At 41.7% G+C, this 17,261-nt stretch overlaps 1 protein-coding gene and 1 long non-coding RNA gene across 2 annotated transcripts in view; one reads left to right on the top strand and one right to left on the bottom strand.

Annotated features, from left to right (window-relative positions):
• The window catches only part of LOC117954151, a 23,611-nt gene extending 8,122 nt beyond the window's left edge, over nucleotides 1–15,489 (bottom strand). Inside the window, exon 1 of the long non-coding RNA XR_004658752.1 lies at nucleotides 15,377–15,489. This is a non-coding gene — a long non-coding RNA (uncharacterized LOC117954151). The remainder of the gene's footprint in view (nucleotides 1–15,376) is intronic.
• The window catches only part of LOC117954135 (contactin-associated protein-like 4), a 151,858-nt gene continuing 144,072 nt past the window's right edge, over nucleotides 9,476–17,261 (top strand). The window contains exon 1 of the mRNA XM_034887670.1: nucleotides 9,476–9,574. Coding sequence (XP_034743561.1) covers nucleotides 9,490–9,574 — 85 coding nt within the window. The 5' untranslated portion in view covers nucleotides 9,476–9,489. The remainder of the gene's footprint in view (nucleotides 9,575–17,261) is intronic.

Here is a 17,261-nt window from a genome sequence, read left to right as displayed (position 1 = left end):
TGCTGTTGACCTTCCAGTTCAGCCTGCTGTCGATGTTGACACCCAGGTATCTGAAATCCTCCACCATGTCCACGTCACTTCCCAGTATGCAAAGGGGCTGCGGAGGCGTTCCCTTCCTCTTGTAGTCAATCACCATCTCTCTGGTCTTATCAACGTTCAGCAGCAGGCAGTTCTTACCAGACCACTCCACAAAGTCATCTACCAGTGCCCTGTACTCTCTCTCCTGTCCATCCCTTATACACCCAACAACTGCAGAGTCATCAGAAAACTTCTGTAGGTGACATGACTCCGAGTTGTACTGAAAGTCTGAGGTGTATAAGGTGAACAAAAAAGGAGACAGCACAGTCCCCTGTGGGGCCCCCGTACCACTCACCACCACATCAGACAGAACACGGTCCAGGCGGACAAACTGTGGTCTGTCTGTCAGGTAGTCAGTGATCCAGGAGACTATGGACGCACCGACACCCATCAACCGCAGCTTCTCACCAAGTAGCAGAGGACTAAGAGGGACTAATTTACAGAAACCTGAAAAGTCAAATGAGTTTCCTCTTGTAGGAGAACTGCAGCAGGGTTTTTTCAGGCGGGAGAACTAAATAGGAGAGGAGATTAGCAAGCAAGTAAGCTGAAGCACTTGGACTATTCTCTTGAAAAAGATGATAGTTTTTAATGATTTATTACATATTGTATATGACAGTGGTGGAAGAAGCGTTCACATTTCCTTCACTTAAGTAAAAGTACTAATACCACACTATAGTAATCATCAGGACAATGTACTTAAAGGTAAAAGTACTCAATGCAGAAATCTCCTCCCATTGTAGAAAATGTAAAGGATCCAGACTGTGTTTAATGGTCTCATCATTTCAGCTACTACATGTTCTGTGTGAAAAAATCTTTTCTAGTAACTAAAGCTGTCAGATTAATGTGGTGGTGTAAAAAGTATTTAGAAAAAATATTTCTCTCTGAAATGTAGCGGAGTAGAAGTAGAAAGTGGCATGACAAGAAAACACTCTAGTAAAGTGCAGAGGACCTCAGCATTTGGTACTTAAGTACATTACTGAATCATATGTAATTTCCACCACTGTTACTTAACACCTACAAGATGTATTGGCACAATGTTGGTATGGCAGTTTATACTTCCTAGACCGTGTATCCTGATTACCCTGACTTATCCTCCAGCCACCATGAGGTTGACATTTGTGTGTATTGGATGGATTGCCCTGGCCTTAAGCTATGACAGTGGGACAGCAATCCGAAATGCACATTGAAATTTATGCGACTTAATGGAACTAAGCCATCATTAATTTACTACCTGTTCTTTGTCATACTAGGAAGTGCCCTCCGTATAAAAAGGTTTATAGAAGTCAGTGCTGGTACCAGTTACACACTGTATCACTGTATCCTGTATCAGCCAAGACAATTTTATTTAAAGATGTGTCTTGCCTGTATTTTTGACAGGACAGCTGAAAATATAAAAGGGGAGAAAGAGGTGGAATGACATGCAGCAAAGGGCCGCAGGTCAGAGTCAAACCCTCTAGACCCTCTGTAGACCTCTATATGCGGATGGCTGCTCTACCAACTGAGCTATCTGGCTGCCTGCCAATACAGATCCTACTAGGTGATACATATATCAAGGCTGAACAATTAATCGTTTTCCAATCAAAATCGCAATTTAAAAGAATGTGAAAAGCTAATTGTGAGAAACGCGATTAATAAGTGGTAAATTTTTGGTGTAACATTTGGTTTGTCATTATTTATTCCTCTTGTTATTATATCAACTTTTCTTTCAGAAAATACATGCTGGAATAACTCTTTACGACCAAGTAGTTACAGGAACATAGTTATAGGAAAAGTCCACTTCTATACATTTCCACTGACTACTCTCCCTTAAAAACAATTTTTACCATTAGCATTCACACTGGCCAAGTGGCCAAAGGAACTGGTAGGAGGGGTAAGAGAGTGATGCAAGCACGGCAATGGTCTTTATAGCATTGTCACTAGACCACATACAACAACAAACCAGCATGGTCAAGGCCATCGGAATGTTCCTGTTGTTGCCTCGCCGGGATCCTCATTACGGAGTTGGAACGGCTGCGTTTCAAGACCAGGTTGGAGTACTTAACAGAGAAACACAGAAGACGAAGGCTCCAGCGTTATATGATCCTCCGCAACAGTCGACTTTTCGGAGCTCAGCATTCTGTCTAATCTCATAGTAGTTCACGTAGACAATTAATTATTCAAGTAGTGAATGTCTTGCATGGTTTTTACAGATGGCGTGACTTATACGTTGGACCAATAAACGTAGACCTAGGTCAAAAGGTAAAAGCCCCTTTCCCTGAAGTAGGAGCTGAAAGAGTTACAGGAACTGTGTGTAGCATATACGTGGGGTATATGTTGTAATATAGCAGATAGAAATAGCTATGATGTATAATTGGGACAAAAGACAAAAGTTCGTCTCATGGAGGTGTTGAAAAGATAAATAACAACACAGAGGCAAATAATTCAATTTGGTGTTGGTACCATGTATTAAGTGAAAACAAAAACAAAACTATAACAATAACCAAAAATTAGAAGAACCTCATAATCCCCAAATTGGTCCAGTTTGAACACAAGATAAAAGTGTTTCTGTGAATGTTGTGTTCTAAGAACTGCAAAAATCCCTCTGGTCGGAAAGGGGCTACATATTGCTAGGGTTACATATTACAGATTGTTTCAAGACTGTTTTATTACTTTATTTAACCCTCATGTTGTCCATTATTAATGTCAACATTAATAATGTCAAAAAGCTTTGCTAAAAACACCAACAACATTGAAAAAGTGACAAAAAGGTGAGAAAAAAAGTGATAATAATAATATTAAGTGTATTTCATGGTTGACGAGAAGACAACACAAGGGTTAACAATTGAATTGTAATCACAATATCTGGCAGAAAAATCGCAATCACATTTTTCCCCATATTGTTCAGCCCTAATGCATTATTAGATTAGATTAGATTCAACTTTATTGTCATAACACAGGTACAGGTACAAGGCAGCAAAATGCGGTTTGGGTCTAACCAAAAGTGCAATAGCAGTAAGTGCAGGATACACAATGGTTCATAAGTGTAGGAATTGGATATGTACTGAATAAATATAGAAATCAATACTATAATAAACAGAATTTTACAGATGGGTTTGTCCTATGAAGTATTGTGAGTAAGATTTACAGCTGGATATGTACTGAATATAATATAACTATACATACTGTACATATAAATGATAGAGTATATAGACGGTTTATGACCACAATTCATAGAATACAGGATTACAGGGAGACATGCTAATCATACGCTCAACAGCAACAACAACCTTTCACTCCTTCTGGAAATCCGAGCTCCTCTCCCTGTCTCTGCGGATGAGCCAACACTCTGTGAACCAAATGTACTTCCACTGCCTGTATCTGCGATCTCATCTTGTCTGTCACCACTCCAAGCTCATGGCATATACCCTTCTGAACCTGATGTCTGATGTCTGACGTCTCTAATCCACAAGCCAACTCATGCCTTGTGAATAGTCACAAGTCACTAATGCAGCTTTTTCTTACAGAGAACACTGGCCTTACTCTTGGATGAGCAAGGCAAAGTTGTCCTGTTGAGAGAAATATCGCAACAACAAATAAAAAAAAAAAAAGCTCAGCCTAATGGTGACAAAACCCCTTCTGTTAACAACACACATATCTGCAAAAGCACAGTTTAGTCCGCTACGAAGGGAACCACATTTCTCTTTGAATTGAAAGAAATTGCTTTGCCCACATTCCTACTGTGGCCCAGTTTTCGCTCACGCCAAGAGATTTGATCAAACCGTTGAGACGCAGCAACTAGTAATCTTCCTGTAACAAAACCGAAATAGCATTCATTCTACTTTTTCCTAGGGGGTAAAGCTGAAGATTGTGTGAAGACATTTCCAACAATGAAAGTGTTTACAACAGCCACATAACAAAAAGGCACTTTTTTTGCTTTACCATGAAGACTTTTACTTACTGGAGGGTATTTGGGAGAAACAGGGGAACACCTTGAAGCTACACGCAACAAAGCAGATAGAGAAATCTTCATTGAGATTGTTAAAAACGTCTGTTATGCATCTCAGGTTCACATGGTTTCAAAGTCTCTCACCCATCTGATTAGAGCATTAAACAGCCAGCTGCTTTCTCAGTGTGCGGTGTGTCTGCAGGCCACCGAGATGTGTGACGCTCATTCGGTGTGTGTGTGTTGGTGCACGGTGTGATCCCTTGTTTCTTGCAGACTCTGGCTCCAGTTTCTGTCTGATTCCCCCGCTGTGTTTGTTCTCAACAGGTAATATTATCATTCGATTCCCCTGCTGTCTATACTCTCAGTAGGTTGTCATTATGGGATTCCCCCGCTGACTCTCTCTGCACGCCTCCCCCCCTCCTCTCCGTTTTCACGGCTTTTTCTTTTAATGAACAAACCCTGCTGAATGATACCAAGAGCTCCTCCCCAATGTGGGCTCACAGTCACACCCCTTGTCCCCAGACAGGGGTGTGCATCTGAGGTAACAGAGAGCCGTTGTGTTCAGGTTTTCATGGCCCCGCTGTGTGAGCTGCATGATAAATGGGCTGCATGCCGTTAGTTTCTTGCCACTGGTATTACTGTTAATGCAGGCAACTATGAAAAATATGAGTTATGTCAGCAAAAATGTAATACATGACGTCCCCATGTAAGGAAATACCAGATTGGATGGAAGCCTTGATGCAGAGCACAGTGGTGTTTCTTTGTTTTGTGTGAATGCTGAGAGTGCATTCCCATGCTTATTCCATGGCCACTTACCAAAGGAAAGAAAGCTTATGTTTGAATTTTCTGCCACTTTTGAAAGTGTGTTTGTGTCATGAGTTTGGAAAATGGCAGACCCATTGATGATGATTTAATAACATAAAAATATAGAAATGGCAGGAAAAATGTTAGTCCAAAATAAAGTCCAAGACAATAATAGAAAAAAACAGGAACACTACAACAAACAGGGAAGACCAACACACTGGAATACACAACATGAGACAAAAACACACAATGATCTGACACAGGACAAGGGGAACACAAAGACTAAATACAGAGGGTAACGAGGTAACAAGAGGCAGGTGATACAAGGGCTGGGAAACAGGTGGAAAACACCAGGCAATCACAGGAGGAAAACTAGACAAGACAGCACATAAAACCAGACTATCAAAATAAAACAGGAAACAGAACATAAAACAAGACAAGATGGAAGATTTACACGAGACAAGACATGACAGAAAACTAGGCTACCAAAATAAGACAGGAAAACATACTACCACAAGAAGATAAGACAAAAACTCCAAAACCATAACAGTTTGTCCATAATTTAAGTATGGGGCATATGAATTGCTGCTATAGTTACCTACAATTCAAGTGCAAGATTACCCCAAATCCACATTTGAAATATTAAACATCAACATCAAGGTATAATGTAAGCCTTGGTAAGCCTTTTATACATTGTTGTGTTTCTTTAGAAATAAACAACTGACAAATAGAGTCTTGAAACGCTTCACATGGAAAGTTATTTGCCATCAAAGTGACGTCAAAATGAATGGGAGTCAATGGGGTGCTAACGGCAGGTGATGCTTGTTAGCATCAAAATGGTGCCATAGGAGCTACGAGTTGTGAAGAGAGACTAAACCCCTTGGTCCAGAGGGGCAGTATGACGTACTTCCTGCAGCGTGTGTGTTAACGCCATCTTGTGGTGTTCAGAGGATAAGTAAAAAGGAAATAAGGAAAAACAAATCCACATTTCCTTTTTGTTTAAATAAAGCACATTCACTTAAAACAGTAAACAGTCAGTTTCACTTAAACTCCTTTAGTGGATGTCCTGCATAACAGTTTTTTATGGACACCCTGCAGTCAATCACAATCGAGTATTCACAAAGACCATGGTTTAAGGTATTTCAATCATCATGATTTCTGATTTATTGATGATGTTCATGTCTTCTTCTTTGGTAAAAACTGAATTGTAGTGTTGTCATCATTATTAACTAAACATTACTTCTTTGCACCAGGCTTACGGCCAGTAGGTAAGGACCAAACAATCAAACTAAGGGGTTTTGATATAGTGTTTTCAGAAATACACTTTAGTGTACTGTTTGTCGTTAATCCATCATGTTTGTGGTCCATGAAATAAAATGATGACCTGGTCTATCTTTCCATTGATACCTGTAAAAGCTTACTGATAGTTCATGAAGTACTACATGAATGAATTCATGCTTTTTCAGGCATAAAGTCAAGCATGAATTCATAACGATGATGATGTACCGTTATCATAAAGTGTTACTGATTGGTTTTGCCTCATTTCATCTTACAACTGAGCCTTGGGTCAGATGTCGGGCCCTGATTCAATTCATCTGTCATCTGTCCTCAGTAAAAATGGACAGGCAATCCATCCCACATGTTCTTAATCTGGAAAGAAACAGGTAGATTGATATAGTCAACCAAGGAGAGACGGAGGAAGAGAATAACGTGTTGATAAAGAAGACTTGACACCTCCTCCTCGCTGCTAAATCTGAAATGACTTGATGCTTGAATTCCCACAGTCCTCCGCAATGGTTCACTGTCTATCCTCATAAATACAGTCTAACGGCAAAGATGGTTGCCAGTGAAAATTCATTGTTACCCATCTGGTCTATTTTATTTTGATTTCCTGTCATTATATTTCCCATCACACAATTAGACATTCTGATTCTCCCATGACCTGGATAGGATCATGTCCGTCACCTCGTATCTACTCTGGGTTCTTGTTATTTACCGTAGAGTCTGTGCAATCGGCCTCCTACTTATTTCTCTTTCTGTTTGTCGTCTTTCACTCTACTGTACCTGCCTTTGTCAGCTAGACAGTTATTTCTGCTCACAGCTAACAATCTCTACAGTGCTCGATTTTTGAAACCCCTAGGGCAGTATAGGCGTGTACTCCCTCTGCTATCTGATCTGAAACATAATGAGGACTACTTCATAACGATGTTGCTGTCACTCATATCAATTCTGCCCTCTATCTACCTTTTATCTCTCCTGTTCTGAGGAAAAGTATGTGCTGGATATGATTGCTTTTACATTTTACCTTTGCCAATCACAGTTTGACAATCACAATCACAGTGACAGTTTGGTGTGTGTGTGTGTGTGTGTGTGAATGTGTTTTTGTTTTATTTCTTCATTGTGTATGCCTTCCGTGTGTTTGGTGTGTTTTTTTTTGTCTGTGTTCCTGTTCCCTGCATGTCACAGGAGTTAGGCATGCCCCCCTGTTGATTCTCCCCATACCTAGCACCAATTCCAATCAGTGCACCTGCTATTCAGCGCCCCTTTCTGCCAGCCCAGCCGGCTTCGGACCCAGCACCCCTCCTGCCAGCTCACCTTCACTATCTAAATAAAATAAGATTCATTTCGACCACATCAGTTTTCAGCTGTCCTATCTAATAAAGTCCCAAATGCCCAACAATCTGCAGCCTTGTACCTAGCAAAACGCCGCTTGGAGCTAGCAATAAAGACAAGTAAAAAATTTAGTAGCAAGTCGTTTCTGAATGCATTGCTTCCTTATACTGTACAGTTATCTACTTGATTGACACTTTCTTGCTCCCCATCATTTGTATTTAATAATTTCATGCCACACTGGCAGGTCTATTAAGATGGCAATGTTTGTCGGTGCATAACTTTGGTCCAGACTGAAATACCTCAACGACTAAAGGAGGAATCCTTGACTCACTTCGTCAGTTTTCTGTTATCCAGTGAAATATCTCGACATTGGCCAGATGGCACATGTCATGTGGCCAAATGGGAAATACATGCAAAAGTTTGTCATGACTTTGTAGAACGGGTTGCCCCACTGCAGCAACACTAAATTAGCTTCTGTTGTTGTTCTACCTGTTTGGTTCTTTTTTTTTAAATATTTTTGGGGGGATTTGTTTCCCTTTATTATAGAGGACAGACTGAAAAGGGGGAGAGAGATGGGGGATGACATGCAGCAACGCTCTAGCTGGGTGAGCTAGAGGCCGCCCCAACCGTTTTGGTTCTTTAACAGTTTGGTTAATGAAATACGTTTTGCGTTTTGAATTGCTTAATAAACTGCATCAGCATTTCTATAGTTTATTTGACCACATGGGAGGTATCACAGCTGCCAGAAATTACCGATACCTCCAACTCGGGCTGGGCAATATATCAATGTTGTATCGATATTGCAATTTGAGACTAGATATTGTCTTAGATTTTTGATAACGTAATATGTTAAGTGTTGTCCTTACGTGGTTTTACAAGCTGCATTACAGTAAAGGGATGTAATTTTCTGAACATACCAGCCTGTTCTATTATTTACTTTTTCAATAAATTCTGGAGAATATTTAACAAATATCTCATTGTGTAAATAACATTTTGTGAAAGCACCAATAGTCAACAATACAATAAAGTAGCAATATCGACATCAGGGTATACGTTCAAGAATGTCATGATATTTGATTTTCTCCATATAACACAGCCATACCTCCAACTCAAAAACACAACTAGGCCGTAGTGGAAGCATTCCCATCCAGGGCAGCACACCAGGGTTACGTACCTCAGGTCAAACTGTCAAACTAAGGTGTTGTGATCTTGCCTCAACTGTTTTTCACAAATGCATTTTAGTGTACTGTTGGGCTGGAGTTTGTGACCGGGCGGACAATTTTTCAATCCTCAAACACTAAACCAAACACGTTCCCAACTTGCACGTGTCGCTCTGACCTATGCCGTATCGTTGCTCTGATTGGTTGTAGGTCTATTTGATTACCCCCAGAGGCATGTTGGTCTGTAACACGGATGATGTCCCTTGGACATGAAAAATGTACTGAAAGAGTCCAAAATAATTTCTAGAATTAATTTGCGACCTAGTCTTGCGATACCAATCTACCATTATTCCAATACATATTTACAGAGCAAATATTCTTTAGCTGCTCCTTTTCTTAATGTGGAGTACAGCTCCTTTAAGTAAAAATAAAAATACAATGAGTAAAAGTCCTGAATTCAAATTTCACATAAATTATATATTTTTTTAAAAGTACAGTACCAGTCAAACGTTTGGACACACCTTCCCATTCCCTTGAATGAGAAACTATCAAATGTACTCATCATTGCGAAGAACAACTTTTTTCTAACTGCATGTGTGTGTGTGTGTGTGTGTGTGTGTGTGTGTGTGTGTGTGTGTGTGTGTGTGTGTGTGTGTGTGTGTGTGAGAAAGAGAGCGTTCGCGCATTCTGGTTTGGCCAGACAGACAACACACTTCACTGACCTCTCTCTCTCTCCCCCTCTCTCGCCTCCTCTCTCTCTCTCTCCCCGTCTCTCGCCCCCTCTCTCTCTCCTCTCCTGTCTTCATTCCGTCGGGCTAGAGGAGATCTCTCTTGGAGCTGGAGAGAAGAGCTCGGTCGCCTCTCTCCTCCAGCAGCAGCACAACTGCGTCCTCTCGCCTGCTCCTCATCATGGATCCCGGGACTAACAGACTTGCTGGGATTATCGCTCAGGTCGCCCTGCTTCTCTCCAACTCGTACGGGACAACCGGAGAAGGTGAGATGGCTGTGCTTTTCTTTTTTTTTCTTTTTACTTTCCCCGGAGGAGACGGAGCGAGTCCAAGCAGCGCAGAGCCGGAGTGGGCCCCTTTGAATGGGGCTTTATTCTTCTGTCATACTCCCTGGAAAAAAAGGCTTCTGATTTGTGGCGGCGATGATGAGCTGTTTGTCTCGTGTACTTGTTATGTTAGTTTGGATAAAGTACGGGGATGTGTAAGAAGGCTGCGGGATTGTGCGCCGCGTATCCGTTACACATCAGAGCTCGGTTGTAAAGGAGAAAGTTAGACGTGAGTGCTGATGATTTCATTTTCTTTATTTATGTCAAGTAAATCAGTTTTGACAGTGGACGGCAGTTATAGCTCACCAGGCTCTTCAAAGGACTTTGCTATCCAGATGGTCCCCCTTTTCACTGTTAAATCAGCTGTTTTGTATTTCCAATGTTAAATGAACACATACCCTGGTGCGGAGCTTTCGATGGATGCTGTTGCTTTGGACAAAAAGCTCAAAGACGCATTCTGTCTCTGAGCCAGATACAAACAATAAGGCTAATTGTCACCCAAACGTGTCAGAAGCCATGTTCCATGTTTCGTGCGTAAAAACAACACCATCGCTTTGTTTTCCGGTTCATTTGGCGCTCAGTGCAGCATGGTGAGCACGCTGGGACTGAGCCGCGGTTGGGCTCACACACTCCAGAGAGCAGCCAGAGTGCGATAGGCGTGTGTGTGTGTGTGTGTGTGTGTGAGAAAGAGGCTGTAGCCTATGCAGATTAATGTTAGAGAGGTTCATTTAATTTACTTATAATTTATATTGTTTATTTTATTAAATTACAATTAGTTAGTGAGCGACCGAGAGGTTGGAGGTGTGACTATCTGACCTCTGTGAATATGCAACATATGTGCGGGCATGTCTATTCCCCTGCCATAGAGGCTGTATTTTTGTGGTATTTGTGTGAGTTGTGTCCATTGTGAATTGAGTTTATTGGAATCGGTACATTCACTTTAGGGCTGCGTGATGGGAGGAAAATATGAAATACGCCCAAACTTTGTTAAATAACACGATAACACTATTACTTGCTATACATTTTAAAGTGTACTCAGTCTTGCAGTATTCTGCTAAAATTCAACGAATAAAAGAAAAATCATTTCTAACATTCCTTTATTGCACAATTTGAACACTGATATAAGAGGCAACACTAAAAAGAAAAGAATGACAGTTACATATAAATTGCAGTTTTCTACTGATATTTTCTTTCAATTAACACAAAATCTCTGAGTGTCTTTTGCGATGTGTTGCAGCCTTTTGCATGTGTACATTTCACCATTTTATATCGCGATGACGGGGGAAAAATCGCAATGTATTGTGCAGCCCTAGTTCTCTGTTGTATGTTTAAACGTCCCATGGCATGAAAATCTCACTTTATGAGGAACATTAATATGAGTTCCCCCAGGCTGGCTATGGTCCCCCACTGGCTAGAAATGGTGATAGGTGTAAACTGAGCCCTGGGTATCCTGCTCTGCCTTTGAGAAAATGAAAGCTCAGATCTGGAATCTTGCTCCTTATGAGGTCATAAGGGGCAAGGTTACCTCCCCTTTCTCTGAGTTGCATGCCCGAAGAATTTGGCCCACCCATGAGAGAGAGAGACATCATGGCTTTCAAACGAGCAACATGGCAGTTGGTCAAGGCCACACTCCCCCAGCCTCCATCTTGCCCCCCCCCTCCACAAAAGCTGCAGACTCAGAAATGGCACATACTAAGGAAAGCTCATTGTGGGACTGGCTCTAGTGGCTGTAATTCTGCACCAAGGCTGAATTTTGGGAAAGTGACTTCAGATACAATATTAGGGGACCACTAAGGTCTTTATAAAAGGTACTTCACATACAGTATTAGGGGACCACTAAGGTCTATATAAAAGATACTTCAGATACAGTATTAGGGGACCACTAAGGTCTATATAAAAGAGACTTCAGATACAGTATTAGGGGATCACTAGGGTCTATATAAAAGGATCCAAAAAGCACCATGTCATGGGTCCTTTCATGTTATCGGGCCTGCTCCAAAAAGATTTTAGTAGCTTATTTGGGGTTACCCATTTTCTGTGTCCTACATATGAACATCGTACTTTCTGAAATTGTGTTTTGATGACATGATGATGAAGTGTGAAGTAACTGAACCAAGACTAAGGCTAAGACTATCCAAAAGATAGAGAGGGACAGAAGATATCCAATCAGGAGATGGAGAGAATCTGGTTGAAGGGGGACTAGAGATGGAGATGATGCTCAGTGTGTAATGAGACATGTTTGCATGCGATTGAAGCAGACGGCTGTACGAGTTCCCCATCCCTTCACACAACTGTTCTCTTTCACGAGTTATTGACATGCCACCCAATTCTCCCTTTGGTTCTTATTTTCTGTAGTTAGTCTTTGTTGGTTTTGTATTTGCTGCCTTTTCTCAGCCAGAGACCCTCTACCATGATACCAACATCCACCAACTCTTTCTGGCTTCCTCCAAGTGTTAATCTGTTTAGCACCCATCCATCTAGAACTCTCTGTGACATACTGGCTCTAACACTCACACATCATCATGAAAATGCCACACAAAGCCATTTGAGCAGCGATCGTTGATGTCTGCTGCAGTTTAATGGGGAAGGCGGTCGGCTGTAAGACACAAGGCGGATTTGCGTCTTCCACAGTTGGACAGATAAGATAAGACGTGATGTAAGGTCGGCAGTTAGAACAGATCTGTAGTTTTCCTTCCTTCCTTTCTCTGTTCTTCCTCCATGCTTGCTGTCTCTTTCAGACTCACCTCCACTTGCCTTTCTACCCTCCTGCTGGATCAGAGAGCTGCTGCTGTGTTGCTGGCTTTTTTCCTCCCTAATTCATGTTCTTTACCTTCCCCTCCCTCCTGTTTCTTGGCTACACATCCTCATTCCTTGTCCTCTCTCCTCCTGCTCTGTTTCTCTCGGCTTCAGGTGATTTGATGTTTCTGTCATCCCCTCCTTATGTGCAACTGCAACGAGTTCCCCCTTAGTTGTTTTCCTGTCAGAGTGTAAAATCCTGTGAAACAGTATTTAAACTTCATTGGAACACTGAAATGCTCCACTGATGCTCAGACTGATGACAAATATTCAGGGTTTCAGGGTTTTGCCGCTCTTTAAAGCAGGTTTACCCAGCATGTCTATTCAGTGTTCTATCTGCGCGCTCGACAGTTTGGTCAGGTCCATTAAAGTCAAGAACAATGCAGACAATAAAAATGCTTTAAGTAACTTTATTGAATAAATTACAAATTAAATTATGGCTCCGTTCAGAGGAGTCCCCTGACCTTTCCCGGGCAGCATGACAGAGCAGCAGCAGCAGCATCAGGGGACGCTGACACAGTTTAAGACTGGGAGAGCTAAACTATTCTCACATATTAACAGAGCGGCAACAATGACGAAGAAGAATAAAATGTCACACAGTATAGCAGGGGATGAGGTGAGCAGCATAGATGCAGCAGCAGCAGTTAGGAGCCACTAAAGCAGCTTTAAGTAGCAGCGTGTGGCGATGACCAGCTGATGCAGACCAGCTGATGCAGACCAGTTGATGCCGACCAGCTGATGCAACCGTGTTGTTGGCAATAACGGTTAGCAGCATCTTGCCTTCCAGAACTGATGCTCAATTTGTTTCTTGTGCTGTTCACTGTAGTCATAGAGAAAGTGCTTTCATCATAACAGAGACGGAATAACACTGACTGATCAGTTTTGGATATTTAATTTAAAAAAAGGCTGATAAGCTTAGTTTTCTGTCGGCCTAACTTTCATTTTATATTTTGTTGTGGATTTTATTTGGGGCATTTTTAGGCCTTCATTGACAGAACAGCTGAAGAAATGAAAGCGGAGAGAGAGGGGGAATGACATGCAGCAAAGGGCCGCAGGTCGGAGTTGAACCCCGGGCCCTGGAGTTATGGGCACCCGCTCTACCAATTGTCCAACCGGGCACCCGGAGCAGCTTTTAGTTGCAATATTTTCTCTAATTTTTCATCTCTGGTTTCTGTTTTCCATTGTACTCCCCCTCCCCCCTTTGTCAATTCAGGTACATTGGTCCAATTCAAAGGTGTTTATTGGCGTGGCAGTTTCAATAACAATGTTGCCAAAGCTTCAACATAGAATTTTACTAAACACAATCAACACTTATATATTGTCCGTGTCTATCTGTTCATGTCGCTCCTCCCTGACCCAGCAGCACACTCATCACAAACCATAAACCACAGCTGCATAATAAGACTGCGGAGTTACAGGGATCCCAGCCGCAGGGATCAAACCGAGCTCCACATCTCTTTCCCCACCGCTGCAGACAGCTCACCGTCCATTATGGAGGTGGTACTAAACGACAACAAAGTAGCAATACATATTTTAACAGCCACAGATGGTGCTCCGATGGCTTGTTAGCCGGAGGAGTGAAGCGCTGGGGTTTGTGTGATGAGATTCAATGAAGTCGGTGTGTGAAACAAGCTGCCCCAGCAGGACATTAAACTCACTGGGCGTTTAATCGCCTTCTGATATTCACACCATGATAGAGTGACTGTGTGTGTTTTGAAATAGCTTCATGCATGGAGAATGAGGAATGAAGCCAGGTCAGCCCATAATTTGCCCACACCATATGTAACTAAAAGGAGTGATCTCAATGATAGACAGGAGCCGTCGTCTTGCATGCTAGCTCGTTCTCATTGGCAAAACACTGCTAGAACACACACTAGTTGACCCTAATCTCCAAAAAAAACTACTTCCGGTCCCAGTTCTGCAGGTATTCCACAAGTGGCCCTCGTCTAGTAGAAGTCTCCCAGCTAATCCTGGCTTGGACTGACCAAAGTTGGAGAAAGAGTTATCTAGCTGATTTGTCTTACCGAGATACTGAGCATGTGCAGCTCCCAACAAAGATATTATAGAAGTAAGGTGTCTCACTCTGTAGCTAAAACAGAGATCTAAACACACAGGGTGAAAACAGGATCTGCAACAACAACAATATGGTGTTTTTTGAAAATGAAACCATGTAAACCTATTCTGGTACAACCTCAAAATACAATTATGAACCTGAAAATGAGCATAAAATTGGCGCTTTAAAAACATTTCACACATAATGAAGAACTTGTCATTCCCAAATGTAAATTGAGTGCAGATGCGTCACTTTGCAACAAGTAGAGTAAACAATGCTAACGCGAGACGTCTGTAATGTAAATAAAGTGAAAATTGATCTACTTTACCAAGTTGGTTCACTGCTGGCTACAAGTTAGCATCTAACACAGCAAGGCTGTCAGCTGAAAGGCGTTTTGAGCTAACGTTAGCAGTCAAACTATCATAGATAGCTACAACGTTTTTGAAATGACTGCTAGCTTTGCTACAAGCTAGCAATCAAACAACACAAAGGCTGTCATTTGAATGGTGTTTGGAGCTAACGTTAGCAATCAAACAATCATAGAGATATAGATAGCTATATATAGATATATAAAACTTTTTTGAAATGATTCCCATTTTCTGTTGTTTCATCAATTTCAGTATGAAAGTTATATCGTAAACCGTTTAAATCTGAGCATGCGCAACTAACATCTTCTCTCGACTCACATTGGGGAGTGACAGACCTATTGCAGGACAAAGACAATAACATTTCATTCAGGAGACACTTCCTTGCAAATAGGAAAGGATTTATTGTAAATACCCTAACCAAAGTATGAAATGTACAAAGTCTTTAGAGATTAGACTCCATTGTAACAATATTTTTTAAAGAGGTAGCGATCAGTGTTAGATAGCGAGACAAAAATCACCCTTTACGCTACAGTCACATTAGCTACTAAAGACAGCAACATGCACTCGCTTGATGGGCGTACCATGAGTGAGCCTAGCCTGCTCCTGGTTGCTTGGCAAAAGTAAACAGAAATTCTCTCTCTGGTCTCTGGTTACTGTCTCTGTCTGTCTGAATCTGAAGTTAAATTGTACAGGACCGGAAACATGGACACGCCTTATGAGGTCATAAGGGGCAAAATTACCTCCCCTTTCTCCACAATGATGCCTCTTGTACATCGTCTTATCTTCTGGGAGACGCCTGTGTAATTTCACATCAAGAAAATACTTGCTGCTTGAGTTAACTTTAAGTCAGGAATAATTTCGGGCTTGACTGTATGTCTAGTGGATCGATACAAATAACAACATAGATGTTTTATTATTATTATTATTATGACTATTAATATTTATTGCCCTTTAACAGGCCAAAACTGGGCAAAAGTAAATAATACTTGTTAAGCACTAGAGCAAAAATAAATTACAGATATATACACTCTTTGTAGTGCAAATAACGTAAGTGGCCTGATGTTTATACTTTTGCGTGTTTGTGTGTGTGTGGGATATAGTGAGGTGAGAAGTGAGAAAGTGACAGTGATTAGCTTCAGCGCGAGTAGCCACTCTAGAGACATAGGGCCTGTGTTTTACCACGGTGGGAAATCTTTAGCAGGAAAAGATACCCCCCCCCCTTGATTTCATAACTCCATATCTGTCTCTCGTTGACTGACTCGCTTGTGCTGTTTGTTGTGTGTCCGACTATGCGTGCTCATGAACACCCGCCCAACTTTAACTCTGATTGGCTTACCATGAGATTTTACTCAACCTCAGCCAAGCGTCAGCATTTATGCGCTTGTCTCGTGCACGGCCCACTAACCAAGGAAGAAAAAAAGTCTTTGCCTCTCGGCTCAGAGATCAAGTGGACAGTGCTGATGAAAAAAAACACCTTCAATTATAGTAACGCGCTGCATTTTTTGGCAGTAATGGTAATAGCGTTATTAAGATGGGCAGAGTATTCAATTAGATTACTCGTTACTGAAAAAAGTAACGCAGTTAGTAACACAGTTTTTTTATAATGCCATTATTCCCATCACTGGTTGTAGCAGTGGTATGTCATTGAGAACGAGCTAGCATGCTAGCGCTAGCATGCTACGGTTAGCCACCATGTCTTTCCTTTTCTCTTTTCTGCCTAGAGTATAATGCGAGATGCAAGTAGTGACGTAGAAAGCCGTGCAGATGTTGAACAGCTCACCTGGAGACTGAAGGCAGAGGACATTCAGAAACCGGATCTAACTCAAAACAGCATGGATAGTTTTTTTTCCAAGTTTGGATGCATGTGGAAGAACCAGAGACACAAAATATCACCCCAAATCCCAGAAAAAAGTGATTTTATTTGTCATAAAATGGGCACTCTAAATATTTTTCTGATTTTTTTTCCCTTGGATTATTAATACGTCAAAACCCAGGACAGAATTTTCATTTGCTTGTGTAAATTAGTTTTGCTTGTTACAGTCTCAGTGTTGCCTGTGTCTGTGTGGTGCTGGACGCCGCCGCAGCTACTCGTTTGCCCGGCGCCGCTGAGTCAGGTGACGGTACAAAATCAACTCACAAGCCGGGGGGAGCAAAGTGTGCCCGCTCTGCGCTGTGACAGGAGCGGCAATTGAAGGCAGCAGCAGTTTCTAAGACACAGACAGCACGGCCGCGTCTTTGATGAAACCACAGCGGTGCAAACTAAAACTAAAGTAAGGATCTCATTACACCGGTATTATCGATATTATCGATATTTGGATCAATCCGCCCACAACTAATCGACATCAATACAGCCAGCATGGCTAGAAAATGTGAGTGTGTGCCACTGGTGAAAACTTAAAGCAGAAAAACA

The sequence above is a fragment of the Etheostoma cragini genome, chromosome 12 (assembly GCF_013103735.1).
Source record: "Etheostoma cragini isolate CJK2018 chromosome 12, CSU_Ecrag_1.0, whole genome shotgun sequence".
NCBI classification, from domain to species: domain Eukaryota; kingdom Metazoa; phylum Chordata; class Actinopteri; order Perciformes; family Percidae; genus Etheostoma; species Etheostoma cragini.
Note: the sequence above shows the minus strand (reverse complement) of the source record. Positions and strands in the feature narration are given on the sequence as shown.